The following is a 12,487-nucleotide window of genomic DNA, read 5'->3' as shown; positions in this document are numbered from 1 at the left end:
TAGACAGTCCTACTCAGTTACAGAGAGGCACATCATTATCACATATTAATATAAGAAAGTAGGATATGGTAGGAGTAAAAAAAAAAATGGTTTCGGATCTGGCAAGGAATATTCGGTTATAGGTCATAGAGGGCAAAGGACATGAGTCTAGAGTTGGACTTATTTATCAGAGGTCAAGGGAAGAAATTATAACCAGAACGGTGGTAATGGCCTAGAAAAAAAAATAGGGGTGAAGAGATTATAAGTCATAATGAGGACATAGAATAGGGTTAGGGTTAATGAGGCAGGGGGAAAAGATGGAATGATAAAAGATTATCATCAGATAAAAGAATTCTGGAGTTCATTAACATCGAAGGAGGACACTTGTGGTGAGAGAAAGATCATTTCTGTATAGCTGAGGTGGGTTGGAGGACTAGGTCATAGGTATTGAATAGATTAATGAACTGGAAAGTTAGCGTATTTGTGGGAACATTAATGTGTGTTAATTAATGTTGAAGCCCCCTAATACAAGAGCAGGAGTTGGGATGGGGAATAAGACTATGAGCCAGATACTGAAGTCTTTGAGGAAAGAAGGAAGGGGTGGGTGATATGTTTAGATCAGTGGAATAAATCTCAGAGGAGGAGAAGTTATTGAGTGATGACAGTAGAGGGAGAATCTGAAAGTGGCATGAGAAGTAAGGAATATTCTAATTCCTATGCCATGACCAGTGAGTCTGATGGTATGAGTGAAAGTGCAACTAGTACTGGAAAGGGTGGTTAGGAACTATGAGTCATCAGGAGGGAGACTTTCCAATTAAAAGATTCTATGATTCTAAGGGTCACGTACTTAGTCACAAGCAGAGACACCAAGAAATGCTATTGGGTAAGACCATGCTTGTCCTTTTTAATATAGACCTCAAGGATAAGGATATTAACCCACGCCACCTTGGTTTTCCTCACCCATTATAGATGCTACTCATTAATGTAAATGCATGCCAGTTTCTCTAGTGCTACCTTCTGTGTGAACTATTTTGTCTTAAATTTCCTCCTTGAGTTTTATATTCTATCTACATCCTTCATGATTTTAAAGTAATGGATTTAGAATCAGATACCTGGATTATGTGGGCTATAGTACATGAGGGCAGATGGAAAGAGCTGTGTGACCTTGTGCATGTTATTAAACATCTCTGGAACACATTTCCTCTTTTGTCAAATGAGAAGGTTGAACCAGATGATTTTTAAGATCCTTTTCAATTTTAGATTTGTGGTTTTGGGATTCTATCCCCTCTTTGTCTCTTCTATGTGGACTTTCCTCTCATTTCTCCCAACTGGTAGTGCCCTCTCTCCCTAATGACCTTATATTTAACTACATAGTACTTATTTTGTGTGTGTGTATGTGTATGATATATATATATATATATCATATCATATATATATAGTTATATATGTACATGTACTCTCACCTCATAGACTATAAACTGCTTTATAGAATTATTTAAGTTCATTCTAGTAGAATATAAGCTCCATTATAGAAGTAGGAATGGTTCATTTTTAGTTTTGTATCCTTAGTACCTATAACCCATAGTAGGTGATCAGTAAATTGTTTATTCATTGATTATTTTCTCCAGACTGAAGAAATCAATATTTTTTAGTTGTCTCCTTTGGAGTATCTTAGTTTCCACTTGATAGATTTGGTTGCCCTTCTCTAGATCTAATCAAGCCTCACAATAACTTTCTTAAGGCATAGTCACTAGAACTACACAGTCTTCCAGGTGTGGGATCTTCTAGAGAAGGTTAATGTTTTGTGGCTCAATTCCCATATCCTTCTGAATAATTCTCATATTTTGTTTCTGTTTTTAGTCACAGTAGTACATTGTGCCAATGTTGTTCTTAGGAGATAGCTTAAATTCTATCACATTCATGAATTCCAGCTTATTCAGCCATTCCTCAGTTGATGCACATTCCCTTAGTTTTCAGGGTTTTTTTTCTGCTACCACAGAAAGAACCTCTATAAATATTTTTGCACGAAAAGGTTCTTTTTTCTTTTTCTTTGATCTCTTTTAGGTGTAGGTCCAGCTGTAGCATAGCTGGATCAAAAGACATACACTGTTTACTAACTTTTTGTGTGTAATTCCAAATTGCAAATGGTTGTACTCATTCATAGGTCCACCACCAGTGTAGCAATGTGCCTGTTTTTTTCACAGCCCCTCCAACATTTATCATTTTCCTTTTTTGTCATCTTCGTCAGTCTAATAGGTATAAGGTGAATTCTCAGAATTGCTTTAATTTGCATTTCCCTAATTAGTAGTGACTGGGATCATTTTGACTGCTAGGTTCCTTTCCTGGGTTGTAACTAAAAATTCATTTGTTCATCCTGTAAGTATAGTTTGGATTTATTTTTCCCTATATAGGTTATCTTGTAATTACTGATATTTAAATTCATATGACACTTTTATGTAGGCTTAGAGCCTCATGAGATAATCATGCTAATCATGCCCATTGGCTTGATATTTAGGTAACCTGTAATGAATGAAAGAATGAAAAGCATGTTAAGTGTTTATTATGTGCCAAGCACGGTATTACTGTGCTAGGCATACATATACAAAAATCAAAACTGTCTCTGACATCAAAGACCTTCAACCAAGATTGAACTAAGCGATGACAATATACACAAGGAAGTAACCAACAAAGAATCTTTTGGTTTGAGAAGTCACTGGGAATTGTGAGTGAAGCCATTGGGGAGTCCATTAAATGCCCTTTCCAAAAGCAGTGGGAGGTGGAAGAAATAGCAAGGAAATGGCTGGTGTGGGAAAGATGTCTATGAAGTGTGTCTTAGGGTCTTGGGTGCTGACTGACACACTAGTGAGGAGAGCACAGTACTGGCCAAGGATGGTGGTAAAAGTTTGATGTTATCTGAAGACTTTGGAGATTATACTCTATGTTCCATCCTCTTGAAGTACCTGACATTTATGTAGCACTTTAGGATTAGGAAGAGCTTTATATGCATTATGTCATTTAACTTTATGTTGTTCAGTAGTTTCATCATGACTGAATCTTTATGACCCCATTTGGGGTTTTCTTGGCAAAGATATTGGAGTGGTTTTACCATTTTCTTCTCCAGCTCATTTTACATATGAGGAAGTGACCCACCTAGGGTTATACTGCTAGTGATTATTTGAGGCTAGATTTGAACTTGGGAAGTTGAGTCTTTCTACAGGCCCCATGCTCTAGCCTTTTCTCCACCTGTCTGCCCCATTTAACCTTATAGGAATGGTAAATTCCATCTACTGAAGTGGACTGAGTTGTCACAAAAAAAAAAAAAAAAAAAAAAACAACCCCCTAGCCTAACCTCCTCAGTTTCTACTTCAAAGGATCGCTAATCCCAATTGTAAACTGCTCTACCTCAAAGGATCGCTAATCCACAATTGTAAATTCCTCTACCTCAAAGGATCGCTAATCTACAATTGTAAATTCCTTTACCTCAAAGGATCGCTAATCTACAATTGTAAATTCCCCTACCTCAAAGGATTGCTAAATCCACAACTGTAAACTGCTGGGTATAAAGTTTTGTTATTTCCCTTGCTTGGGACTGCTCTCCTAGGATTGCATCCAGGGGACAGTCGCCGGCCGGCTCCAGTAAATGCTCTCTATTTTCTAATTTGGCGTGTGTCTGGTTACTCTCGGCCCGTCCATTTCATTTGGAGGTCCCACCGAGATCGCCCTCTGGGCACCAGACACGGGCATCTCTGGAAGGCCAGGCTTCTCACCGTCCAGGGGGTGGCCACCAGGAAGACGTTCCCTGGCCCCGAACGCTGAGATAGCCCGTGCGTACCAGGCTGCCCGGACCACAAATCCTCAATTGGGCATAGAGCAATCTGTAATCTGTCTGTTCTGGTGAGTACTCTTCTGAAGTAAGTGGCCAGGCTGGACGCAGCTGCAACGCCCTTACTGACCTCCACGGGACGCCGTGTGAGAGTCCTGCCTGTCTGATTGTGTCTGTCCGGCGCCGATGTCACTGTGTGTGTGTGTGTCCACTGTGCGCTCCGTGGCGGGGTGGGGGAGAAAGACTTCCTGCCTCATTCTCCAGGTTGTTCGGAACTGAGACGGGTTTGTTCTCCGCTACTGTGTCAGGAGCATCCAGGGTTTTGACTGTGTCTTTTTTTTCCGTTTTTGTGTCGACTGTGTGTGCGCGTCTATCTACTATTTGTTCCGTGAGGGGGGGTGTAAATTCCTGTCTCATTGTCTAGGTCGTTCGGAATTGAGGCAGTTTGATTCCCCTCTACCCTGTTTTGACTGTGTCTTCCCTGTGTCCGTGTTTGGTCCTTGCTTACGTGAGCACGTCTATTTGTTACTCTTTTCTTTCTCAGTCCTTAATCCACCATGGGACAAGGACCCTCGAGCCCTAAACCAGGCTCCCCTCTCTTTATTGTCTTACGGGACTTCAAACAATATCGGCGTATAGCAGAAGGTTATGGGTTTCAGGTTACTAAAAAGAAATTAGCTCTCCTTTGCCAACAGGAATGGCCCACCTTCGAGGTAGGCTGGCCCCCGGGGGGTACGTTTGACGTCTCGGTGGCCGGCCGGGTCAGGGGAATTGTCTATGGTATACCTGGCCACCCCGATCAGGTCCCCTATATCACCGCCTGGATTGATTTCAAACCCCCTTCGGGACCACTACAGGTCCAGGCCCTTTCAAAACTAAGACCAGGAACGGAATCAAAGACGACCTTTAGCCGCAAGCCTCCCGAAAGTCCTAAGGTCGTCACGCAGCTTACTCCTGTCTTACCACCCCCTGATTCTGACCCCCTAGATCCAGCTGAGTACTCCCAGTCCCAGGTTTCAGATCCACCCCCGTACCCAACCTCAGGGTCTCTGAGCCCCTCAGCCCCTCCTCTGATAAGTCCACCCCATACTCGAGCAGGTGCTCCTTATGGCCCTTCTAATTCCAGTTTGACCCCAGATTCCACTGTGTCAGCGTTTCCCCTGCGGCAAGTTCCTTCCCCTCCCGGAGAATCAGGGAGACCGTTCATGGTATATGTTCCCTTCTCCACCAGTGATTTGTACAATTGGAAACAGCAAAACCCATCCTTCTCTGATAAGCCCCAGAGCCTAATCTCCCTCCTAGAGACTGTCTTTTATACTCATCAGCCCACCTGGGATGACTGCCAGCAGCTCCTCCGGGTTCTTTTCACAACCGAGGAGCGTGACAGGATTCTTTTAGAAGCCAGGAAGGGAGTTCTGGACCCAGATGGACATCCCTCTACTGACCTGGGGCGCCGCAACCACATCTTCCCTGAGAACCGGCCCGACTGGGACCCCAACACTGATCGCGGTAGGGAAGCACTGGACAGGTATCGCCAGTTATTGCTGGGAGGGTTACGGGCAGCAGCACGGAAGCCAACTAATATGTCCAAAGTCAGTGAGGTTAAACAGGGCAAGGATGAGTCCCCAGCTGCCTACTTAGAGCGCCTCTACGAGGCATATCGAACCTACACCCCTATCGACCCAGAGGATCCCAATAACCGGAGAGCCATCGTAATTGATTTCGTAGCCAATTCAGCTCCGGACATCCGTCGGAAGCTACAGAAACTTGAAGGTTTTGAGGGTAAAAATCTGACTGAACTCATGGAAGTGGCTAAGCGGGTGTTTGACTATCGTGAAGAGACTCAAGACAAGCAAACTCGCACGGTCGCAAGGGCGGTAGTGGCAGCTTTAGCACAGGTTCCAGGGGAGGCTCAGAAGCAAGGGTGGAAAGGAAGGCGGGAGGGGCCAAACGCTGGGCGCCCCTATAAGGGTAAAGGCTTGGGAAGGCCTCCTTTAGCTCGGGATCAGTGTGCTTACTGCAAAGCCATGGGTCATTGGAAATCTGAGTGCCCTAATCGTGGGCTGAAAGAGAAGGCAGAGCCGTTATTGACTTTGAATACAGACTAGGGGTGCCCCGGCTCAAAGTCCGTTGTGACTCTTGACCCCCTGGAGCCGAGGGTTACTCTCAGTGTTGGGGGTCAACCTGTCTCATTCCTAGTCGACTCTGGAGCTGCGGCATCGGTCCTGAAATCCCCACTGGGCTCCCTCTCATCGTCCACTGTGCAGGTCCAGGGAGCTACTGGACGAAAACAGTCGGTACCCCTCACCACTTCTCGGGAAGTCCGGTTAGGGAAGGGCCTAGTCTCCCATTCTTTTCTAGTAATGCCTGATTGCCCTTACCCCTTGCTTGGCCGAGATCTCCTACACAAGCTTCAGGCTATCATTTCCTTTAAGGGACCTAACCCCACTCTCGGGTTTAACCTGCCACAACTTGTTCTCACCTGCCCGTTGTCAGAGGAGTCTCGCCTCCTCCCCCTAACGTTTTCCCCAGACCGCCCCTCGACCACCTCCACCCCTACCTCCCTAACTCTGTTGAACCATTTCAAAGGCTTGGTTCCTGGAGTCTGGGCTGAGACCAACCCGTTTGGTCTAGCAGGACACCAGCCCCCAGTGGTGGTCCAGCTCTCGTCCACAGCAACCCCTGCGCGTGTCCAACAATACCCGTTGACTCGAGCTGCCCTTTTTGGCATCAAACCTCACATCGATCGACTCTTGGCGGCAGGCATTCTACGACCCTGCCAGAGCTCGTGGAACACCCCCCTACTTCCAGTTCGCAAGCCCGGGTCTGGAGACTTCCGTCCTGTCCAGGATCTACGAGAAGTCAACGCCCGGGTGGAAACTGTACATCCTACTGTGCCAAACCCATACACGTTGCTATCTTCCCTGGACCCTGCTCGGACTTGGTATACTGTTTTGGACCTGAAGGATGCTTTCTTCTCCATTCCCTTGGCACCAGTAAGCCAACCTATATTCGCTTTTACTTGGACAGATCCTAACACTGGGACATCCTCTCAGCTCACCTGGACCCGGCTTCCCCAAGGTTTTAAGAACTCCCCTACACTTTTTGGCTCAGCTCTGGCCTCCGACCTGGCCGCCTTCCGGGTCTCGTATCCGGAGGTCACTCTCCTCCAGTATGTTGATGACCTTTTGTTAGCTACTTCCTCTGAGGCAATATGCAAAGATGCAACTCTCCACCTTCTCCAGCTGCTTGAAGCTTCCGGCTATCGTATCTCTGGAAAGAAAGCACAACTGTGCTCTCAATCCGTTGTTTACTTGGGTTTCACCCTTCGTTCTGGTCAAAGGTTACTGTCTCGGGGGCGTGTAGCTGCCATTTTGGGCATGCCCGCCCCGAGGGACCGCCGCGGGCTCCGGGAATTCCTGGGGATGGCTGGATACTGTCGCCTCTGGATCTTGGGGTTTGCCGAGGTTGCCAAACCCCTATATGAGGCCCTAACTGGTGAACCCACCCAATTTGTTTGGGGACCACGGCAGCAGGAAGCATTCGACAAGCTCCGAAAGGCGCTGTCCAGCACGCCTGCCCTCTCCCTGCCAGACCTGTCCAAGCCCTTCCGCCTCTATGTGTCTGAGTCTCGAGCTGTGGCCAAAGGGGTTCTGACCCAGCCCCTGGGGCCCTGGAATCGTCCTGTTGCCTATCTCTCCAAGCAGCTGGACCCTGTGGCTTCCGGGTGGCCCTCTTGCCTGCGAACTGTGGCGGCCGTTGCCGTCTTGGTTAGGGAAGCCGCAAAGCTCACTTTCGGGCAGCCTCTTGAGATTTCAGCATCACATCATCTGGAACAGCTTTTACATTCCCCGCCGACAAGATGGATCTCAAATTCACGCCTGACTCATTACCAATCCTTACTCCTAGATTCCGCGCGCATCTCTTTCGCTCCTCCGGTCACACTCAACCCGGCCACCCTGCTCCCTGACTCCCCTCCTTCCTCCCCTATACATGACTGCCTGGACACACTGGACTCCATCCACACGTCCCGCCCTGGACTTACTGATGTTCCTTTAACAAACCCCGACCTAGTGCTCTTCACAGACGGCAGCAGTTTTGTTCAGGAGGGGATCCGTAGGGCGGGTGCAGCCGTGGTCACTCCGGTTGAGACCCTCTGGGATACCGCTCTACCCCCTGGCACATCTGCTCAACGTGCTGAACTCATTGCCTTAACTCAAGCCCTTAGACTCTCTGCAGGGAGGCGAGTAAATATTTACACAGATAGCCGCTATGCCTTTGCCACTGTTCATATCCATGGATATGTATATCTCCAAAGGGGTCTGTTAACCTCGGCGGGAAGGGAGATTAGGAACAAGAGTCAGATCCAGGACCTGCTGGATGCTGTCTGGCTTCCCAAGGAGGTGGCGGTAATTCATGTTCCTGCTCACACCCGTGGAACTGACCCCCAGTCTCTAGGGAACGCAGCAGCGGATAAGGCTGCCCGAGCGGCTGCCTGCAAACCCTTGATACCCGCTATGGTCGTGGAACCTGAGGGGATGCTTCCTGTCCAACCATCTTATCAATCCAGTGATCCGGATGGCACCCCTGAAAAGGGGGGATGGAGAAGACACCCAAATGGCTTGCTAATTCTGCCCAAGGCACTGTTGCTACCCCTATTGATGACTCTTCATAGCCTTACCCACTTAGGCGGAACCCGGCTTTACGACCTGGTGAGCCGACACTTCTACAGCCCTGGGATGAAGCAGGTGGCCGAGGAAGCCGCAAGAAGGTGCCTTGCATGTGCCAAAGTCAACCCACGATCACAATCAAGGATACCAACTGATAGACCACGAGGAACATTTCCTGGCGACCATTGGGAAGTAGACTTTACTGACATGGGAACTGGGTTGGGAGGGTACCGTTTTCTCCTTGTATTCGTGGACACATTTTCTGGATGGCCAGAAGCATTTCCAGTCAAAACTGAAACTGCAACCGTAGTGGCCAAAAAGCTGTTCTTTGAACTTATTCCTAGATTTGGCCTGCCGGCCTCGATAGGCTCTGACAACGGCCCAGCATTTGTATCTTCAACAATTCAAAGCCTATCAAAGATGCTGGGATTGAAATGGAAATTGCACTGTGCATATAGGCCTCAAAGTTCAGGGCAGGTAGAAAGGATGAATAGAACTCTAAAGGAACACATTGCTAAACTTAAAATAGAAACTGGCGATAGCTGGGTCAGTCTCCTTCCCTTCGCCCTCCTCCGGGCCCGGTGTACTCCCAATTCCTCAACCCTCTCTTTATCTCCATACGAGATCCTCTATGGAGCCCCTCCTCCTATTATTCCAAGAGTATCTGCAGCTATTTCAGCCCCAGATTTTACTAATCCGACTCTTCTTAAGTCCTTCCAGGCTTTGCGTGAGGTCCAGAACGCTGTGCGCTCGGTCCTGAAAGCTGCGGGGAAAGAACCAGCCCCTGCAACCTCATCGGACGCCCTGTCACCGGGAGACTGGGTCCTCACTCGCAAGCTTCCAGCTGGACCAGCCCTGGAACCACGGTGGACGGGCCCGTATCAAATTATCCTCTGCAACCCCTCTGCCGTCAAGGTTGCCAGCCGCAAGGCATGGATACATCGGTCACACATCAAGAAGGCCCCAGAGCCCAACTCCACCGCCTGGACAGCAGAAGCAGTGTCCGACCTAAAGCTTCGACTCTCCAGAACTTGACTCTTCTTCTCTTTCTTTTTGCTTGTGAGGTGACTTTGGGTGACCCCTATAGCCCTACCCCATCCAGGTGGATTCTCTCCCGAACTAACGATGGGACCACCGTCCAAGCTCTCACCAGTTACGGAGCCCCCACTTTCAGGTTTGACCTCTGTGCCCTCTTGGGACCAGGATGGAATCAAAACCGGGCTATGCGGGACCCTATCGCTGGGGGATGGGGATACTGCCCCACTTTTCCCACCACTCCAACCATACCCGGGGTAGGGGAAGTGAGAATCAGAAGTATTGAATTCTATGTTTGTCCGGCCACGGGGAATCCTTCCTGTCAGGGTAGTAATCACTTTCACTGCGCAGAATGGGGTTGTGAGACTGTGGCCAGGTGGATTCCTAGAGGTGGCCGAGACCCCCTAATCACCCTGGAGAGACAAAGCCCCCTCCCCGCCTCCTGCTGGCCTGGGAAATGTAACCCTATGATTCTAACAGTCAAGCAGGACACTGATGACTCTTGGAATCTCGGACATTCTTGGGGTCTGAGGTTATACATGACTGGATGGGATAACGGGGTCCTTTTTACCATTCAGAAAATCGCAGTTTCCACCCATACACTCCCCATAGGACCGAATCCCATCCTTAACCCACAAGCCATGTTGACTCTCACCCCACCATCTGTTAGGGACCTGGTACCAGAGGCTCCCGAAAATCCAGAGACCCTCACTAACCTAGGTTCCCCCATTTTTGATACACTCTCTGCTGTCCACTCATTCCTAAATTTGTCTGATCCAAACATAACCACCTCCTGTTGGCTGTGTCTGAATCCAGCTCCCCCCTATTTCGTAGGAATTGCTATCGAACTCAACATCACCTCTGTGGGAAAGTTGTCTTTAAGTAAGTCCAAACAATCCTCTGCCATACCTGCCCGCTGTAACCCAGACAAGCCTAGACTTACCCTAGACGATGTCCAGGGCAAAGGAATGTGTTTGCTCGGGCCTGACTACCCGCTGCGGTCCTCCCCATTCAATGCTACATGCACTTCAGTCATTCTTATTTCCCCCACATCCAAAAGCTCTGACCTCCTGTTAACCGCCCCACCTGGAGTATGGTTCGCTTGTACCAGAGGACTCACCACCTGCATACAGGACATTCGTTTCCTCAACCCGACCGAGCTCTGTGTAGTGGTGCGTGTCTTTCCTCAGGTATATGTCTACTCAGAGGAAGGGGCAGCTGAGCATATTGGCTTAACTCGCTCCAGGAGGGCTGTACCCTTTTTGGTTCCCATACTGGTGGGACTCGGAGTGGCCGGCTCCGCTGCTGTTGGGGCCTCAGCCCTGATACAGGGGAAAGCCAACTACGGTGCCTTGAGTGCACAGGTAGATAGGGACCTACGCTCCTTGGAAGAGCTAGTCTCACACCTTGAGACTTCCCTAGACTCTCTGGCCGAAGTGGTTCTCCAGAACCGCCGAGGCTTGGACCTACTGTTCCTCAAACAGGGAGGCTTATGCATGGCGTTGGGAGAAACCTGCTGTTTCTACGCCAATCGGTCTGGAGTTATTCGGGAGTCCTTGCAAGCCTTTAGGCAGCGGTTAGATGAGAGGGACCGCGCACGGGCAACGGGGTCTTTTTGGTGTCAGACCCTATATAATTGGTCCCCCTGGCTAACCACCCTACTCTCCGGAGTGGTGGGCCCTCTGGCCATTCTCCTCCTTGGGTTACTCGTGGCCCCTTGTCTCATAAAATGCATCACCCGCTATGTCCAGAAACGAGTGCAAGCACTCCAGTTGTTTGTCCTGCGTCAATCCTATGCTCCTCTGGACTCTGATGAGTCCCCCGTCTGACTCTTTTCGTCCGTGAAAAGGGGGGAGTGAAGTGGACTGAGTTGTCACAAAAAAAAAAAAAAAAAAAAAACAACCCCCTAGCCTAACCTCCTCAGTTTCTACTTCAAAGGATCGCTAATCCCAATTGTAAACTGCTCTACCTCAAAGGATCGCTAATCCACAATTGTAAATTCCTCTACCTCAAAGGATCGCTAATCTACAATTGTAAATTCCTTTACCTCAAAGGATCGCTAATCTACAATTGTAAATTCCCCTACCTCAAAGGATTGCTAAATCCACAACTGTAAACTGCTGGGTATAAAGTTTTGTTATTTCCCTTGCTTGGGACTGCTCTCCTAGGATTGCATCCAGGGGACAGTCGCCGGCCGGCTCCAGTAAATGCTCTCTATTTTCTAATTTGGCGTGTGTCTGGTTACTCTCGGCCCGTCCATTTCACTACTACCTCTTCATTTGAATCATTGGTGATTCCCACTATTTGTGAATTCATTTCAAGAAAATGTATATTTATCCCTACCCTTTCTTTTTTATTTGTAACAACACAAGTGTTCTAATACCTTGTTAATTTATCTTTTAAAACTAATACTTGACAAGGAGTGTTGTTAAAAGTTTTTCTGTTAAAGGATTGAAAAACTGGGTGTTGTGGCTCATGGCCTGATCCTTGCTACTGGGGAACCTGAGGCTGGTGGGTTACTTGAATTCAGGAGTTCTGAACTACAGTAGGGCTAAAGTTAATCTGGCATCCTATCTAAGTCAGGCACCAAGATAATGAACTCCTAGGAGCAGGGGATCACCAAACTACCTAAGGAGGGTGGGAGCAGCTCAGATCAAAAAGGGGCCAGCCAAAATCTTCCTTGCCTTTTAGTAGTGGGGATGGGCCTGTGAGTGGCCACAGCTCTGACAAGATAGGAAGACTCAGTCTCAAGACAGAAATAACAAAACAACAACAACAAAATAAAGAATTGGATAAACTCCTTTTGTGGATTTGTGAGAGAACATATTTAAGAATCTACACAGATTAGGCCCACGTGTATGGATCTATATTATTAGGGGGAGTGTCCACAACAATTAGATCTTGGACTAATTGGAGTAATAAAGTATTTATACTGTTGAAAAACTAATAGATTAATCAGGTATAGTTTCCTGTTATAGAA

The 12,487-nt window shown here is 47.9% G+C and overlaps 1 protein-coding gene across 1 annotated transcript; it reads left to right on the top strand.

Moving 5' to 3' along the window:
• The first annotated feature begins 3,699 nt into the window (after positions 1-3,699).
• Positions 3,700-11,336, top strand: LOC114046517 (endogenous retrovirus group S71 member 1 Env polyprotein-like). Its single transcript, XM_027866827.1, has 2 exons — positions 3,700-3,873; positions 9,184-11,336. Exon 2 carries the CDS (start codon positions 9,405-9,407, stop codon positions 11,334-11,336), a length of 1,932 nt encoding a protein of 643 aa, XP_027722628.1. The 5' UTR covers positions 3,700-3,873; positions 9,184-9,404.
• The last annotated feature ends 1,151 nt before the right edge of the window (positions 11,337-12,487 follow it).

This window comes from Vombatus ursinus, unplaced genomic scaffold (assembly GCF_900497805.2).
Source record: "Vombatus ursinus unplaced genomic scaffold, bare-nosed wombat genome assembly UNPS02014784.1, whole genome shotgun sequence".
NCBI lineage: Eukaryota > Metazoa > Chordata > Mammalia > Diprotodontia > Vombatidae > Vombatus > Vombatus ursinus.
The sequence above is the reverse complement of the archived record's forward strand: the minus strand, read 5'-3'. Positions and strand labels throughout refer to the sequence as shown.